The sequence below is a fragment of the Pectinophora gossypiella genome, chromosome 24 (genome assembly GCF_024362695.1).
Source record: "Pectinophora gossypiella chromosome 24, ilPecGoss1.1, whole genome shotgun sequence".
Classification (NCBI taxonomy): domain Eukaryota; kingdom Metazoa; phylum Arthropoda; class Insecta; order Lepidoptera; family Gelechiidae; genus Pectinophora; species Pectinophora gossypiella.
In genome coordinates, this window is record NC_065427.1 from 5,907,223 (window position 1) to 5,925,344 (window position 18,122).

The 18,122-nt window shown below is 38.1% G+C and overlaps 2 protein-coding genes across 4 annotated transcripts in view; both read right to left on the reverse strand.

The window, feature by feature from the left end:
- The window catches only part of LOC126377830 (uncharacterized), a 361,766-nt gene that overhangs the window by 67,278 nt on the left and 276,366 nt on the right, over window positions 1–18,122 (reverse strand). The window lies entirely within an intron of this gene.
- Window positions 7,286–9,005, reverse strand: LOC126377884 (tubulin beta chain). The gene is made up of 2 exons (XM_050025935.1): window positions 8,949–9,005; window positions 7,286–8,572 (listed from the first exon to the last, which is right to left on the reverse strand). Exons 1-2 carry the CDS (start codon window positions 9,003–9,005, stop codon window positions 7,286–7,288), a joined length of 1,344 nt encoding a protein of 447 aa, XP_049881892.1.

The window sequence follows — 18,122 nt, forward strand, 5'->3', positions numbered from 1 at the left end:
GGAGCTCGAGATGAAAACTTTTTTTTGTGGTGACCCATCCTATGACCGGTCTTTGCGAAAGTCGCTTAACTTCAACAATCGCAGACCGAGCGCGTTTACCGCTGCGCCACCGAGCTCCTCAATTAATAATGGACCCTAATGAAGGTCTTTCCAGGTTACGTTCCCCATAAACAATATAGATGGCGCTGTACAGATTTAACGTGATAACTACCTATTCTCTCATTACTCGGGTAAGTACATAATTATTCAAAAATACAATATAATGGCGGAAGCATATATAAAAATAGTTGATGCTTGATATTTGAATCAAGTTGGATCAACGATCTGGTGAAGATCGCGGGAAGCCGCTGGATGCGGGCAGTGCAGGACCGATCGTCGTGGAGATCCTTGGGGGAGGCCTATGCCCAGCAGTGGGCGTCGTACGGCTGATGATGTATATTGCTTCGCTTTATAGGAAAATGTAATTGTGGCGCGGAAAATGTAAGCCTTTTTATTACAGGCTTATTGTAGACATATTGTAGATTTGCCGCAAATGATATTAACTGCTTGGTCGGACAAATGGGGAGCGCTGAGGACTTTCACCCGGTACAAAACTTAAGTCAACAGGCATGAGGGAGCCCAGTTGGGCGCACGAACCTTGAACCTCGGCTCAGGGCGTGGTATACAAAACGCTCCATGCTTGCCATGAAAATGAAAATGGGGCTTATTTAAGAAATATTCTAAAATATTCTAAGAAGATTACTCACATAATCTTACCAGGAATTATTTCATTTTACTTTGTAAGATAACAATATAACACTCAATAAACTGCGAACCCACAAAGGGAATCACTGTCTTGTAATTACTTTATGCAAGATTCTTCGCTAATATTGTAAAAAGAAATGCTTGCCGCACGTCTAAGTCATCACGCTATCTCTTTCGAGGTCTACCACGACGTCTGTACCCGTCATGAGGCACCCAATGCGTGACGATCCGTGCGCACCGCTCAGGGTGCATGCGAAAAACATGTCCCCGACCTTTAAGTCTGGCGACTTCACCTCCCATATCAGCGATTCCAGTTTTTAAACGTAGAACATTTTATTTTTATCTTGCAATAAAGATTTTCAGGTAGCCACATTCACGGTGGCTCTAGTCTAAATCCCTCTCTGGCCATCCCATTAATGTTTTAATACCAGCCGGGTAACCGCGGTGAGTGCGCGAGACATCTCTTGACCTTTACCATTTGTACCCAAACGTACCAAATGTACTATACTCAAGTTAAAACATTGTATGCAATATGTTATTTATAAGGCAAGGATTATAGGGCTTGGTATAATGGTTGGTCTGATATGACGTAAGTCAGAAACCACAGATCATAGTAGCAAGGGAGATATGCAGAGCATATATGCAAATACGCACGCAGGAGCACACACACACACACACACTCACACACACACACACACACATTTATCTTTTCATTCAACAGCACTTTGCATCGTAAATAAATTCGTAGTACTGGCTATTGTATACTAATGAAATGGTTACTGATGCTTATAGCATAGGAATTAATTTTCCTATTTTAAGTGTCTGTAGCTATACCTTAAATATTGTATCAATCTAGCTAAACAACGTAGTGCTAAGTGTTTACTGTGTAATCAACTTTTATACACAATAAATTTTATCTTATCTTATCTTATATGATATGTTTTACCCAAATAATACGCGGCCACACCAAGACCTCTGGTTGGACTACTACATTGATTTACCCGCCATTCATAGCGTATGTTACTTTTCCGCATGCGACCGTTAGCGCCACCACGTGACGTAGTTTCTCTATTGCTATAAATAAATATGAGGCGCTACCCACTAGGGTCGATTAATTTTTTTCAAATATTTTCCTCTCAGACTTCGGCCTGAGCTGAGGTTCGCGCCCAACTGGGCACCCTCAGGCTTGTTGTTCCAATTGTTGGCCCAATTGACCACCGCCACATGACTGTTACGACCAATATTTTGTATTTTATTATTATTTTTCTGTTCCTTTTACGTTTCTGTTAGTAATATGTGATTTTGTGTAAGTTTTTTTTACTGTGTTTGTATCGTTACTGTGGCGTCCTCTAATAATAAATACTTCCTTTCTTTCTTAATTGTGTTAAATTTTATACCGGATGAGAACCCTCAGCGCTTCCAATTCGTCCGGCCATTTGTGGCAAATCTGCAGTAAGTCAAGTTACCGAAACTCTTTTATTTCACATATAAGCAGAGTCAAAACAAGGTAGTAACACTAGCTTCCATCATATCCTGAACACTCCATACAAAAATCTGGTTTTTATCGTGTTCTGCCTATCATTCGCGGCTCCCTTACTCCTCAGCAGCTTACCGGAATTTAAGACTAAAACCCAGAGGGGATGAAATCGACGCCCCATACGAATTAGCGCGGGGCGGAGAATAACAGTTCCATACCTAGTATTATTCTTTATTCTATGCTCCTAGTCCAGCATAACTCTGTGCTCATCCTCAAAGGGATTACAAGTATATTATGTATTACAAAAAACAAGTTTTAACCCGAAACCCACGTTTCTCTATAATACCATCTTAACTTATAAGTCTTATGGATATCGCTATCGATACCTCAGAAAACCTTTTTAAAAGAAACTTAGCTGGATTTACCCGAATATTTTATTAACTTTTCAAATAAAGGACTGCTATATCTTTAATCTTCAACTTTAGGTTTATTCGGTATGTCTAGACCAGGGATTTTCAACCCATCATCTCCTTAGCATTATCCTGTTTTTCACAGGATCAGCTTACCTAACCTGAAGATTTGACAGGTCCGGTTTTTTACAGTAGCGACTGCCTGTCTGACCTTCCAACTCGCGAAGGGAAAACCAGCCCAATACAAGTTAGATTACGTACCTCCGAAAATGCATTTCTCGAGAATGTGGGTTTCCTCACGACCGACCTTTGTGGGGTTCTCAACCTTCAACCCAATGCGCCCAAATCCCCTAGTAGATGCGGATTCCGAAGACATCCCAGGGACCGTACTGGAAAATATCGGCGCCCGAAGGACGTAATATACGATCCTGACGTCCCGATTATTCTAGCCATTTTGTCTCTTGGCCACGCTGACACACAAATGTCAGCCTCACGATCTGGAGGTCGGGGTTCGATTCCCGATGGGGACATTGTCGAAAACAGTTTGTGAGACTGTCCTTTGTTTGGACATTGCAGGTTTGAATCATTTGATTGTTCGAAAAAATAAGATGATTCGGTGCTTCGGAAGGCACGTTAAGCCGTTGGTCCTGGCTATTAGCTGTAAAAATCACCTCCAGGAACCCGCAGTGGCGCAGCGTGGTGTAGTATGCTCCATGCCCCCTCCGATTGATTGAGGGGAGGCCTGTGCCCAGCAATGGGACGTATATAGGCTGTTTATGTTTTATTGTATTTATCACAATGAAACTTATAGCCATTTAATAAATTCATAAGTAAAATCTACGCGCTCCCAGTGGGCCATGCTCCAATGGTTGAGAACCGCTGGTCTAGACAGTCACTTTGATACATATCGGTCATTGATCAATGATCTACCTAACTTGTCCGAAGTTTGGAAGGTGTGAAATATTTGAAAAGTTATTTTTCTTAGCATTCTATTAACTTTTGAAATATTGAGCGTCTAAAATGAATTATTAAGTAAGTTTATCACGTAAGTAAAGGTAATGAATGTGATAGAAATGTGCTATGAAGGTGGGCAGAGACAGAATCAGTCAGAAGACAACATATGGCTTTGTGTATAATGGTTTATAAGTAAGTGCGCCTCCGTGGTCCAGTGGCTGAGCGTTGGGCTTACGACCCGGAGGTCCTGGGTTCGATTCTCGGTGGAGACATATTACAAAAATTACTTTGTGGTCCCTAGTTTGGTTAGGACATTACAGGCTGATCACCTGATTGTCCGACAGTAAGACGATCCGTGCTTCGGAAGGCGTTAAGCCGTTGGTCCCGGTAACTACTTACTGATGTAAGTACGTAGTCGTTACATGAGTCATGTCAGGGGCCTTTGGCGGCTCAATAGTAACCCTGACACCAGGGTTGATGAGGTTGGTAATTCACCTCACAACCCACACGATAGAAGAAGAAGAAGTAAGTGCGCAATGTCAACAAAATATTAAATAGCAATATTGCTTTTTTTTGCTTTATGGTTGTCTGGAAGAAATGTGAGTGAGTTTTTAATTCACCATTATAGACGGCGATACGGCTCAGCACCTATCACGTTGGTCTAACAGAAAGCTCGGTGAAGTATGGGTACTTAGTTCATCTTGCGATGGACGTACTCCTGACCATGAGCTTATGCTTATGTAGTTACCAGTTCTCAACTAAACCAAGAAGAAGCGCAACCAACGAAAACAGTCCCACTTGACTTTGAAGAAGAATATAAGCTTCTGCACGTCATCAGATCTCTATGTTAGTAAGCTAGTGCGATGCCGGGGTACAAATAGCGGGCCCTAAATTATTCAAGAAGCATCCGCTTTTAGATGTGTGTATGGTGATGAGCGGCGCGGATAACGGATTTTGTTGGATACTTTCAAATGTTCTTTACGACGCTGTAAGTTTCTGATACTAAAATTTCAAATTCGCGTTATAAAATGTGAGATCTCATGTGTAAGGGGAGTCTTAGAATGGAATATATTTATTTGTTTACAACATGGTGATCAATTAGGTAGGTATACATTGAACAGTTTCCAGCTTGCTCTACCTGTAGCTAAGGCGTGCAATGAAATCCACACAAGCTTCGTCAAACCATCAATTTGCTTTCAGATTAGTTTCCCTGGCTTAACAGGCGATGAAGGAATTACGACCTTTCCTCGTGGATTTTAGCCCCTCTGTATTTTGAAACTAAATAATTAGATAGATGAGCCGTAGGAAGAAAAAGCCCTTATGGTGCTTGAGGTTCCAAGGGTTTTAAGGACTTTCAAGGCCATTGATGGATTCAAATGAATTCTGTGGTCCAGTGGCTCACGATTCACGATTTGAACCCCGTATCACGTAAATCATTTTGTGATCCCTAGTCTGTATCCCCGCGGACCCTTGACACTACCCGATGGCACCACCGGTAGTGTCAAGGGTATTATTCCGTGCCCATGGCACCACCGGTAGTGTCAAGGGTATAATTCCGCGTGCCCATGGCACCACCGGGGTGCAATAGGTACTATTCTTTTATATCGTGAAACCACCCAAATATAATATAGTTTTATATTAGCGGATTTTACAGACGAAAGCACACGTATATTGCTTTTCAGTTCTGAAGAATCACGGCATTTAATTTCAACAATTCATGAATACTTTGGAAACGGTACATTCATGAGTTGTCCAGCTCCATTTGCACAATTGTATATTATTCACGGAGACATGAATAGTACAATTGAAAAAACAAATGTGAGGCCATTAATTTACGCTTTAATGTCTAACCGAAAAGAAGAAAGTTATCACATTCTATTCAATCTAATTAGGTTGCAATTACCACTATGGAGCCCCAGAAAGTTTCATTGCGATTATGAAACAGGGATGATGAACGCTGTATTGAAGTGTTTCCCCGAAATCTTGCTGAGAGGTTGTTACTTATCACTGGACACGTGCTATTATAAAGAAAGCCAAATCCCTAAAGTGTACCAATTCCAAGCTTAGAAACAGAATTGTGGGCTTGACAGCCGCGTTGCCACTTATTCCGGCAGAGCATACTCTGCATGGTTTCGAATAGCGGAATGTGCTGGCAACGACGACGAATAGTACCTTTTGCACCCCGGTGGTGCCATGGGCACGCGGAATAATACCCTTGACACTACCGGTGGTGCCATGGGCACGGAATAATACCCTTGACACTACCGGTGGTGCCATCGGGTAGTGTCAAGGGTCCGCGGGGGTCTTATCAGGACATTGCAGGCCAAAGGTAAGAATGCTCCATGCTTCAGAGGGTATGCGAAGCAGTCAGTTCCAGCTGTAAAGTATGTATTCGTTACAAAAGTTATGTAAAAAATGACAATTCAAAGTGTAACTATGTTACCTACTGAATAAAGATATTTTTTAATTTGAATTTGTGAGCTATTTTGGGTTTTGGCGATTCAACAGTAACCCTGTTCCAAGATGTACCTACGGTATTTTTTCCATTTAACGCTTCCTGTGGGCTGGTAAGTAAACTGGATATATGTTTGGTTAGATATACGTATACTGACTACGGCAGTAAGTGTTCTGGAAATTTTATGCACGAGGTGAAGATAGAGTGGACTAGATGGACCGAAAGGGACAAGACTTGGCATTACCGCTCCCCGCTCCGCCTATCACAGTCAAGCGTGCTCTAGTTACAGCACTCCAGAAATAAGCCACTTATTTTGAGCTGGTGTAATGCAGCGGACTGCGAATACAGACAGTATTTAAGGGATTATTTTGGAAAACCGGACCATTTTCGTGTGCAGTCCTCGGTTTTCAACAGCTCTAGTGGGCTCAGTTGTTCGTTCTAGTGGACTGATTCCTGGGAACCTGCTGTGATCTCTGTAATTTCTGTATCTTGTGTCTATTGTGCTTAATTAAGTATTTTTTCTATCTATCTATCATACGGGTCATCGTCACAAGTGCGTACATGAAGATGAATTAAACGGCCTTCGTGGTCCAGTGGTAACGTTGTGCTCACGATCCGGAGGTCCCGGGTTCGAATCCCGCTGGGGATAAATCACAAAAATCACTGTGATCCTTAGTTTGGTTAGGACATTACAGGCTGATCACCTGTTTGTCCGAAAGTAAGATGACGCGTGCTTATCCGTCTTCGGGCTTCTGACCAAAAGTGGCTTAAGGATTTCTTCTGATTGGCTGTGCGTAATTCTCTCAAGAGCTTCAAAAGCCTTTTGCGAGCTCATGATGAATCTCCATGTGGTTATTCTTAGTGTATCTACTATAGAGTAAGGGTGTAAATATGGCTGGTAGTGGTTGAATAGAAGAAATCGCTTCAGAGCAATTAGGCCGTCCATTTGTACTGTTACTAAATGTATGTTTTGAGTGCAGTATATTTGATTTGATTTTATTTGAATAAATTACTTCAGAGCAAATATTCGTTGCTCATTTTGCAAATGTTAAGATGTGTATCAGCCTATGCTAATAGGCTTAAGTAAGGAGCAAAATCGCTCGTATTAAAATGCAAGTGTTGGGGATACCTAACGTAGCATAAAACGAGAAACACCAGCTAAGGACTAAAAGCATAAAATGTAATAATAAAACCAGTAAATAAAAAATATACAATATAATAACGCAATCTTAATTGACACGCAGTCTAGTCTCCCTCGTCGCCACCTTCCTCCTCTTCGTCAAACTCTCCTTCCTCCTCAGCCGTAGCATCCTGGTACTGCTGGTACTCAGACACCAGATCATTCATGTTGCTCTCAGCCTCAGTAAATTCCATCTCATCCATCCCTTCGCCAGTGTACCAATGCAAGAACGCCTTACGTCTAAACATGGCGGTGAACTGCTCAGAAATGCGCTTGAACAGCTCTTGAATAGCAGTAGAGTTCCCGATAAATGTCGCAGACATCTTCAAGCCTCTTGGCGGAATATCGCACACGGCTGTCTTCACATTGTTCGGAATCCACTCTACGAAGTACGAAGAATTCTTGTTCTGAATATTCATCATTTGCTCGTCTACTTCCTTCATGGACATACGGCCTCTGAAGACAGCAGCAACAGTCAAGTATCTTCCATGACGCGGGTCGCATGCAGCCATCATGTTTTTCGCGTCAAACATTTGCTGGGTCAACTCGGGAACCGTCAACGCTCTGTACTGCTGGCTGCCACGAGACGTCAAAGGCGCAAAACCAGGGATGAAGAAATGCAGGCGAGGAAACGGCACCATATTCACGGCTAGTTTCCTCAAATCCGCGTTCAGTTGGCCAGGGAAGCGAAGGCAAGTCGTCACTCCAGACATCGTCGCTGACACCAAGTGGTTCAGGTCTCCATATGTGGGCGTGGTCAGCTTCAAGGTACGGAAGCAGATATCATACAAGGCCTCGTTATCGATGCAGTATGATTCGTCAGTGTTTTCCACCAATTGATGCACAGACAGCGTTGCGTTGTACGGTTCGACGACGGTATCAGACACTTTTGGCGACGGGACAACGCTGAATGTATTCATAATACGGTCGGGGTACTCTTCTCTGATCTTGGAGATTAATAACGTTCCCAAGCCGGCCCCCGTGCCACCTCCTAGAGAGTGTGTCAACTGGAATCCTTGTAAACAATCACATCCTTCCGCTTCCTTCCTTACGACGTCTAAGACTGAATCTACTAGTTCTGCACCCTCAGTGTAGTGACCTTTCGCCCAGTTGTTGCCAGCGCCCGACTGTCCAAATACAAAGTTGTCTGGGCGGAATATTTGTCCGAACGGGCCAGATCTGACGGAGTCCATGGTGCCTGGTTCCAAGTCAACCAAAATAGCTCTTGGCACGTATTTTCCTCCGGTTGCCTCATTGTAGTACACGTTGATCCTTTCCAGCTGGAGATCTGAGTCTCCGTGGTATGTGCCAGTAGGGTCAATTCCGTGCTCGTCAGATATTACTTCCCAGAACTGAAATGAGGAAACTTCGTTAGAACTAGAACGTGCTACTTTTCTAGCGGGAACAAGGTTGAACTTCGTTTAAATATTTTATGAGGCAAGAACCTTGCTTTCCGAAGCTGTGTTTGTTTTAGAAAGATAACAATCTATTAATGATATTGCACGAAAGCTATTTACCGAATTCACAGAAATTTTGCAGAGCTAACGGATAACTTAAGGCCGAACACGAAACTAAAGACAAGAGTAAAGTTTTCTACATTCAACAAGAAATTGCACCACTAAATCTATCCCACGAGTAGATAAATATTGCAAGCACCATCTACGACTGGTATAGGAGGCCAGACATCGATTCCCAAGTTTGAACAGGATATATAACTTTCTCAATTACCTTTGCTCCGATCTGGTTGCCGCACTGGCCGGCCTGTATATGCACTATTTCCCTCATTTTATAGCTTTTAATCTAAAAACACTATTTTAAAACTAAAACAAAGCTCGACTCCGATTCAAACCCACGACCTTCTAGACAGACAGACTTAAAACAAATGCAACTGTTTCAACAACAAACTGATTCGAATCTGGTTTTGAAATTTTAAAATTTTGACGTTCGTAATTTTTGGCTTTGTTTATGTCGATTTGAGGAAGAGTTTTTAATTTCAGTTTTTAATTAAAACCTCGCAAAAAGTATTGAAGTGTGTCTTACGAAAACGTTTCTGATTCAACATAACGTAAACCGACGACTACGAGAGGTACACCCATCGTTTTTTTTTTTGACGTGACTCATTGTAGATTTGCCGCAGATGGCATTAACTACTTGGCCAGATAAATGGGGAGCGCTGAAGGCTCTCACCCGGTACAACGTTTAAGACAACAGGCCTGAGGGTGCCCAGTTGGGCGCGAACCTCGGCTCAGGGGGACCATAATAGTAATATACCTTCTCTTTAATATGTTCCATGTACTTAAACTCTTCTTGGTCTTTCCCTTCTTCTCTTTTATTCTATCTTTAAATTCATCGTGTCTTATTAAGTGTCCAATCATCTTGCCTCTTCTGTCCTCAATATCTTTCATTGTCTCCTTTCCCTTAATCTTGCACTTCTACATTATAACCCTTTCGGTCCAACCTACTATGTATGATCTATTTATAAAAATCTAAATATATAAAAGGAGAAACTGACTGACTGACATATCGACGCACAGCCTTAACGGCTAAACGTAGGCACTTGAAATTTAGAAGGGACGTAGCTTAGGTACCGTAGAGGTGCACTAAGAAAGGAATTCTCGAAATTCCCACAGGAACGGGAATTAGCGGGAAAATCCTTTTGTATGAAAAATCTAAACCACTTAAGTTAGACGCTTGAAATTTGGCATGCAGGTACCTTAGTAAATTTAAAGCTTAGTTGCAACAGAATATTGCAAAATTCCCACGGGAACGGGAGTTAGCAGGAAGAAATATTTGTATGAAAAAATCTAAACCGCGTAAGATACCTACGAGTAGATGTTTTCAATCTAGCATGCATGCATACCTTAGTAAATATAAAGTTTAGTTATGGCTGTATTTTGAACAATAGGAGTTAGCGGGAAAAAAAAAGTTGTATCAAATAAATCTAAACTGCATAAGTTAGATGCTTGAAATTTGACATGCACTCCCACACACTCAAAGATCTCTATTTTATAACACGCCACGCGGACGAAGTCGCGGGCAAAAGCTAGTCACTGCATACGATCCTAAAGTTATTTTAGTATACATTAAATTTTCACAGCCAGCTACATCTGATTTGCGACATGTATAGTGTAATATTATATTAATGGAGTTTCGGGGGGTTTGAAGTTGTCACTATTAATAGGGTGAGGTACAGTCATGAGCAATATAATGTACCCACTTTAGGACTCTTGTCGCACTAACATATTTGACATTTAGTGAGACTCACAGTTCAATTTGTCAAAAAAGTTAATGTGACATGGTACCAAAGTGTATACATATTATTATTAATGCTCGAGATCATTTTCATTACGATGTCTCTAACATCGTATGTATTGTACATATACAGTGTGTCAGTGACATCGTAACGAAAACTTTGAGGGATGATTCAGACCATGATTCTGAGTTAATATGAGTTGCAAAAGTATGAAATTTGGTTTGTTTTTCTTTTTGTTTTGGTATTTTTTTTTTTTTAATGTTTTTTTTGTCTGTGTACTTTGATTTCCGTGTGGTTTCTTTCCTGTGTTAAATGTAATGTACCTGTCTGTCTGTGTCTGTGATGTCCGAAAATAATAAATGTTTCTTTCTTTCTTTCTTTCAAATAGAAAATAATAAAAAAGAAAAACACAAAAGAATTAATGAATTTTCCGAAAAGAAATTCCACTTGATATCAACTCAGAATCATGGTCTGAATCGTCCCCTCAGTATTCGTTACGGTGTCACGAACACTCATACCCATTTGTATGGCTACCTTATGTACTTGTACGGGGTGTTAGTGACATCGTAACGAAAACTAAGAGGGATGATTCAGTTCATTATTCTGAATTAATATCAAGTGGAATTTTCCATCGCAAAAGTATAGAGTGGAAAATAATTAAAAACAAAAAAAAATCATGAACTTTGCGACGGATAATTCCACTTAATATTAACTCAGAATCATGGTCTGAATCATCCCTCAAAGTTTTCGTTACGATGTCACTAACACCCTGTATAGTATCTATTCTGGGAGAAAATTGATCGATCCGCTACGAAAAACCGGTGGTGGTATGAAAATAACATTGCAGACATCCGAAAAAAGCAGATCTAAACTGAAACTGGGTTTAGTTTGTAACGAAGCATTTCGGACCAACGAGCCTTGTAGCGACATCTTGTGGTTTCTGACGATATAACGTTGTTTTTATATTTTACCCGCAGGAAATCACAGATGGCGCTGCAGGGTTATCGATGGGCCCGAATATTTTTAATTATTTTATTTTCTTCAAAATTTGGTATATTAAAATTATCTGCAACATTTATTTTTGATATATTATAATTATATTGTTTAAATTTTGGGATCAAACAAGTCGATCGATAGTAGTATGTTATTGGGCATTCTAGACCATCGAAGTGAAGGGATTCGCGAAAATGTTCTTGGGCATTCTAGACCATCTTCGTTCAGTCGGATCGCTCGAGCGCCAACGCGCTATCGCGCGCGCTCTCGCGGATCCCTTCACTTCGATGGTCTAGAATGCCCAAGAACATTTTCGCGAATCCCTTCACTTCGATGGTCTAGAAATACCCAATAACATCGATGGTTCTTAATATTACGATCAATCGGTTAGCAACTACAACACTCACCAGTATAGCACGAGTCGATTTCATATCACATTTTTTTGAGTCTAGATTTTTGTCCTGGCTTTCTAGTCGTTTTTATCGTTAAAACACAAAACTTCACTTCGTTCGCTTGCGTTCACTCCGTTCCGTGTGGGGTTTTAACAATAAACTCGTCTAGAATGTTCAATTCACAAATTGAAAGTAGGTATATTCACACAACAATAAACTGTTTTAAAATAATTATCTAATCGACAACGTAAAACAGTATTACCACCGTTTGTGGTTGTCACAATTTCGAATTAGAATGCTCATAACCTACGGGACAGCATATCACATCAATATTTAAGTTTAAATAACATTGCGTCAAGAAATACATTTCATTGCTGTAAAAGCTATAACACGCAATAGACAAATTGTCATCGCTTTATACTTATAATGAAATTTGTGAAACAGAAACATGCTTTGAAACTACCTGAAATCTGTCCTATATCGAGCTCTGACACTCGACGTCATGGAAAACTATTGCCGAATACAATAAGGTGCATTATTTGTGGGCCATCTAATTGCGGCAAAACTAATTTAATGATTGGACTTTTATTGCATAAAAATGGTCTTCGTTATAGAAATTTATATGTATATTCCAAGTCTCTTTGTCAACCAAAGTATGAATATTTAGAAAATGTGTTAAAAATGGTACCGGGTGTATCATTTTATAAATTTCATGAAAAAGATGAAGTTCTAAGCCCGCAGGAGGCTCGTTCGAATTCTATAATTATATTCGACGACGTCGCCTGTGAAAATCAAAACAACATGCGGGATTATTTTGCTATGGGGAGACATAGAAATATAGATAGCTTTTATTTAAATCAGACCTATACTAAGATTCCTAAACAACTTGTTAGAGATAATTCAAATTTGATAGTATTATTTAAACAGGACGATATCAATCTAAAACATGTATACGATGAACATGTAGGCACAGACATGTCGTGGGCACAATTTAGAGAAATGTGTTCAAAGGTATGGAGTAACAACTATAATTATGTAGTTATAAATAAAGATTGTGGAAAAAATGAAGGGGGGTACAGGAAGATGTTTGATACATTTATAGTTTTTGACTAAACTGAAAATTCTGTTGTCTATCTCAAGTATGATAGCGTTCTCAACTTTGTCATCGTCAACCATATATATTTATAAATAGTATCACTTTAACCTCATTTACCTATTCGTCTCTACGCTGTACAAAGCAAAACACGTATTAAGCTATCTCTATAATGGAACAATCGTTAAAAAGACAGATAGTTAATGCTGCAGAGGCAGTGAAAAAGAAGGTTCGTAAGATGAGAGATATCCAGTCGGATAATGAAAAAGCACTGGAAACCGTTTTTAAGCCTATAGTTAATCCACTTAATCAAATTTTAAATAATTCCATGAATAACATAAAATCTAGTGGAGATGACTCTTTTGCTAATGTACAGTTGGATAAAACATTAATGCACAAAAATGCTTCTTCAAATGTAGAGGAACAATCTGATAACACCACCGAAGAAGATTCAGGGGATGAAAGTATTACAACTGATAATAATATAGATGAATCTTTCAAATCTATTGAATCTCATGGAAGTCCTCATAAAAATATATCGTCATGGTCTCTTTCTCCGGAAGTGTTTGAAGACGTTCCATTTGGTGCAAGATATGAACGTGGGAAACTTATGCTTGGCTCAGCCCGGTTGGTTATTGATGATAAGCAAATGTCAATAAATGGATGTATATATCAAATTACACCAGGTCTAAAAGAGTTACTATTCAAAAAAGTTCCTGATTTAAGCCTAATATCTGAAAACGATAAATCATATTATAAACAAATGTTAATAGACACAAACGCTCATCGACGAGATTATGATCCAAGAAAACCTATAAAAAGCAATAAAGGAAGGAAATATTTACAAATCATAAAACCAATGTTCAAATTAGCTCGTTCTATATCAGCAAACAGTACAGATGAGAGTGTTGCTAAAGGAGAAGGCTTACCAGTATTAAAAAAAATAAATAAAAATGTTGATTACATTTATTGGGATGATCCTAACGAATTAGTTGAGCGATTAAAATTATTAGTAGCTTCGCGAGAAGCTGGCAACACAGGATTGGATAATGAAATGATTTCCATAATAGAAGAATTGACAGAACGGGGAATTATCACCCAAAATAAAATATTAAGTGACAAAATATACCATTTTAGCAAGAATAAATAAATAGAGAAACACATGATTATTGTTTTAATTATAAACCAACCTTTCCTTAATTCAGACTATTAAAATGAATATTGATAAATTCGGCCACCACGTACATAAAAGGATGCGTTTATCCGACGTATTAAATTTTAGCGAAGAATCAGTACTTAAAGTAGAACACGGAGAAATCAATTTACATTTGAATAGAATGAGAGGTGTGAAGACTCCAACAGAATCCGATGATGTAGTGAATAAAGAATATGTTGATAAAATTACAACTAAATCTTACACAAAGACAGATGTAGACTTACTGATAAGTGCTTGTAGAAGCAGCATTCTAAAAGACGTTGATTCAAAGTTAAAAACTTTAAAAGCAGAGTTACCAGACGTTTTTGATCAGTATTTGAGGAAAAAATATAGCGAAAAGGTGAAACAACAAAATGATTAAAGAACAAGTTGTAAATGAAATTCACAGACCGGCACGAAGAAATTTTATTCGCCGTTCTGTAATATTAAAAGGAATTGATGATCTATGGCAAGCTGATTTAATTGATTTAAAACATTTAAAGAATTATAATAGGGGTCATAATTACATATTAGTTGTTATAGACTGTTTTTCAAAGTACACGTGGGTAATACCGCTTAAAACGAAGAATAAGGAAGAGGTGACTCGTGCTTTTGAGACAATAGTCAAGCATTCTTATCGAAAGCCTATCAACTTGCAAACTGACCAAGGAACAGAATTTTATAACACCATTTTTCAAAATTTAATGAAATCTTTATCTGTTAACCATTATTCAACATACTCTACTAAAAAAGCTTCTATTGTGGAAAGAGTTATAAGGACATTGAAAACCAAACTATACAAACTTTTCAGTCTTAATGGCAATTACAAGTGGGTAGGAATACCGTTAAATAAAATCGTGTGTACCTACAACAATACTAAACACCGTACTACACAGTTCAAACCAATCGACATCAATTATGAAAATGAACCAATCATAAAAAATAATATAATGAAAATCGGAAAAAATAAATTAGAAAAAAATGGTCATAAATTTAAAGTTGGTGACTACGTTCGTATAAGCAAATATAAAAGTAGTTTTAGCAAAGGATATACACCTAACTGGTCTACAGAGATATTTCGTATTAAAAAATGTGTAAATACGAAGCCAGTCACTTATCAAATTGAAGATCAAAAAAGTAACGAAATATTGGGAGGCTTTTATGAACACGAATTACAAAAAACTGCTTATCCTGATGTATATTTGATTGAAAAAGTTATTAAGAAAAGAGGAAATCAACTATATGTGAAATGGTTAGGTTTATCACAGGAAGAGAATAGTTGGGTTAACAAAAAAGAGATTGTTCAATAAATAGAACAGTTATCTCTATCTATTTTCATTATGTTTGTACCCATGCAAGGAGGAGGACTAATAAATAGTTTAATAAATAATTTACCGTTTGAGTTACACCTACCAGGTTACAACTATTGCGGACCCGGGACTAGGTTAAAAGAACGATTATTGCGAGGTGATATAGGTGTTAATGAACTTGACGAAGCCTGCAAACGCCACGACATAGCATACTCGAATTATAGTGATTTACATAATCGTCATCAAGCAGATTTACAACTTTTAAATATGGCTAAAGCACGACTCAAAGCAAAAAACGCTGGGAAGGGTGAAAAACTCGCATCATGGCTGGTCAGTAAAGTTATGAAAACAAAATTAAAAACGGGATCTGGTATCACAAGTTTTAAAGGTTTAGTTTCTCGAATAAAGTCACACATCAAGAAACTGAAACCTAAAGATAATAAGTCAGTGGTAAAATATGCATATTTAGCTGCAAAAAAAATCTTTAAAAATCATAAACATAAAATTCGTTTACCACGTGTTATACCTATACCGAAAACAGGAGGAATTTTACCATTAATTCCAATATTTGCTGGCTTATCAGCCTTAGGCGCTTTAGCAGGCGGTGCAGCTGGTGTTGCTAAAACTGTAAATGACTATAAAACCGCTCAACAGAACTTGCGTGAAACAGAACGTCATAATAAGGTGATGGAATCGGTTGCAATCGGTAAAGGTTTATACATGAAACCTTACAAGAAAGGAAACGGATTATTCATAAAATGTACCAAATCTTGATGAAAGAGCTACCTAATCGAGCATTAACAAATATTGATATTATGAAGTATGCCAAAAATATTCCTTATTTTCGTGCTGTTTATATGAAAGATAGGTTGCCTAAAATGCCAAAAAAAATTGAATGTGGAATTATTAATTTAGACAATTCAGAAAATGAAGGAACTCACTGGGTTGCTTATGTAAAAATAAATAAATATTGTGAATATTTCAATAGCTATGGGGATCTTAAGCCTCCACTAGAACTAATAAAGTATTTAAAGAAATGTAACATATATTATAATTACAATAGATATCAGAATTTCAATAGTGTAAATTGTGGTCATTTGTGTTTGGCATATTTAGTTGACTTTTGGAATAAATATATATAACATGGAACATTGTTTTATTTTATGTTAATAGTAAAATGTCCTTCACACTGTCAATTACTGGTAACTCATCAGCTTTATCGACTTATTATTCACCTGCAATACAGCTAGACGGTGAATATGAGTGCGCTTTGTTGTATTTATCTACATTTAATTCGATTCCTAATATCGATAAAAGAAACAACCGATTTATATATGGTGATAATGAATTAATTGAAATACCTGAAGGAGCATACGAGCTACAAGACATAAATGATTACTTGAAGGAGAAAATAAAAGCATCTGCCTTTAATCTGCAGTGTAATAATAATACTCTACAAACCTCAATTTTTTGTACAAAAGATATACATTTTGATAAAGAAAATTCGATTGGTAAGTTGCTAGGATTTGGAGCACACGTTCTAAAAGCAAATATAATGCACACCTCTAAACACCCAGTCGACATTCTGTCAACAACGGTGGTAAGAGTTGAATGTGATTTAGTAAGCGGATCATATATTAATGGAGAACCTAGTCACATTATACATGAATTTGCTCTTAATGTGCCTCCTGGATACAGAATAGTAGAAGTTCCTAAAAACATTATTTATTTCCCCGTCAACCAAAAAAGTATCAGCTGCATACATATAAAATTATTAGATACTTCCAACAATCCTATCAACTTACGTGGTGAAGAAGTACAGCTGTATTTACATCTCAAGAAAAAATGATCGACTATAATAAATACACTACACAACAAACTAAAAACATCAGTCATCGCCGAACTATCTGCAAAGATACAGCCAAGAAGAAGGCAAAGTTAACTAAAGAAAACAAGGACTTTTTAAAAGCAATTGGGTTGTTAAAATGAATATTTTAGACATTTCTTCAAAGCCTGCTTACGATAACACAATAGATGGTGTCGAATACCATTCCTACAAACCATATATAACAAGTTTCAACAGGAATGATGAAATTCGAATACCTATAAACCAGCAAGATTTATGTATTTTACCATCAGCAAGCACTTTGTATTTGGAAGGGGTTGTAAACGTCCTGAAGCCTGGCACACCAGAACCGATATCGGCATCAAGTATTGAATTTACAAACAATGCTTTACTGTACTTATTCCAAGATATTAGGTATGAACTCAATGGAGTAGAGATCGATAGAGTTAAAAACGCGGGAATTACAACTACAATTAAAGCTTTACTATCTATGAATCAAAGCGATTCACGTGTGTCTAAAGTATGGGGCTGGGATATTAATGGTACTAAAAATGTAAACAATGGACGTTTTTCAGTTTCCATTCCTCTTACTCATATTCTTGGCTTCGCGGAAGATTATAAAAAAGTAATTATTAACTGTAAACATGAACTAATTCTGTTGCGAAGTAATACGAATCTCAACGCAGTGAAACTTAATACGGGTGAATACGTTGAAAATGTTCACATTGATAAAATAGTATGGCGTGTCCCTCATGTAAAAGTTTCTGATATAGAAAGGATTAATTTATTGAAACTCTTGGAAAAAGATCGTGGAATTCAA

What these genes read in the sequence shown, in the direction of transcription:
- LOC126377884 (XM_050025935.1), bottom strand. Translation starts at nt 9,005, where the DNA reads ATGAGGGAAATAGTGCATATACAGGCCGGCCAGTGCGGCAACCAGATC. An exon ending in GCAACCAGATCGGAGCAAAG is followed by an intron (nt 8,573 to 8,948) that starts GTAATTGAGAAA and finishes TCCTCATTTCAG; the next exon opens with TTCTGGGAAGTAATATCTGA.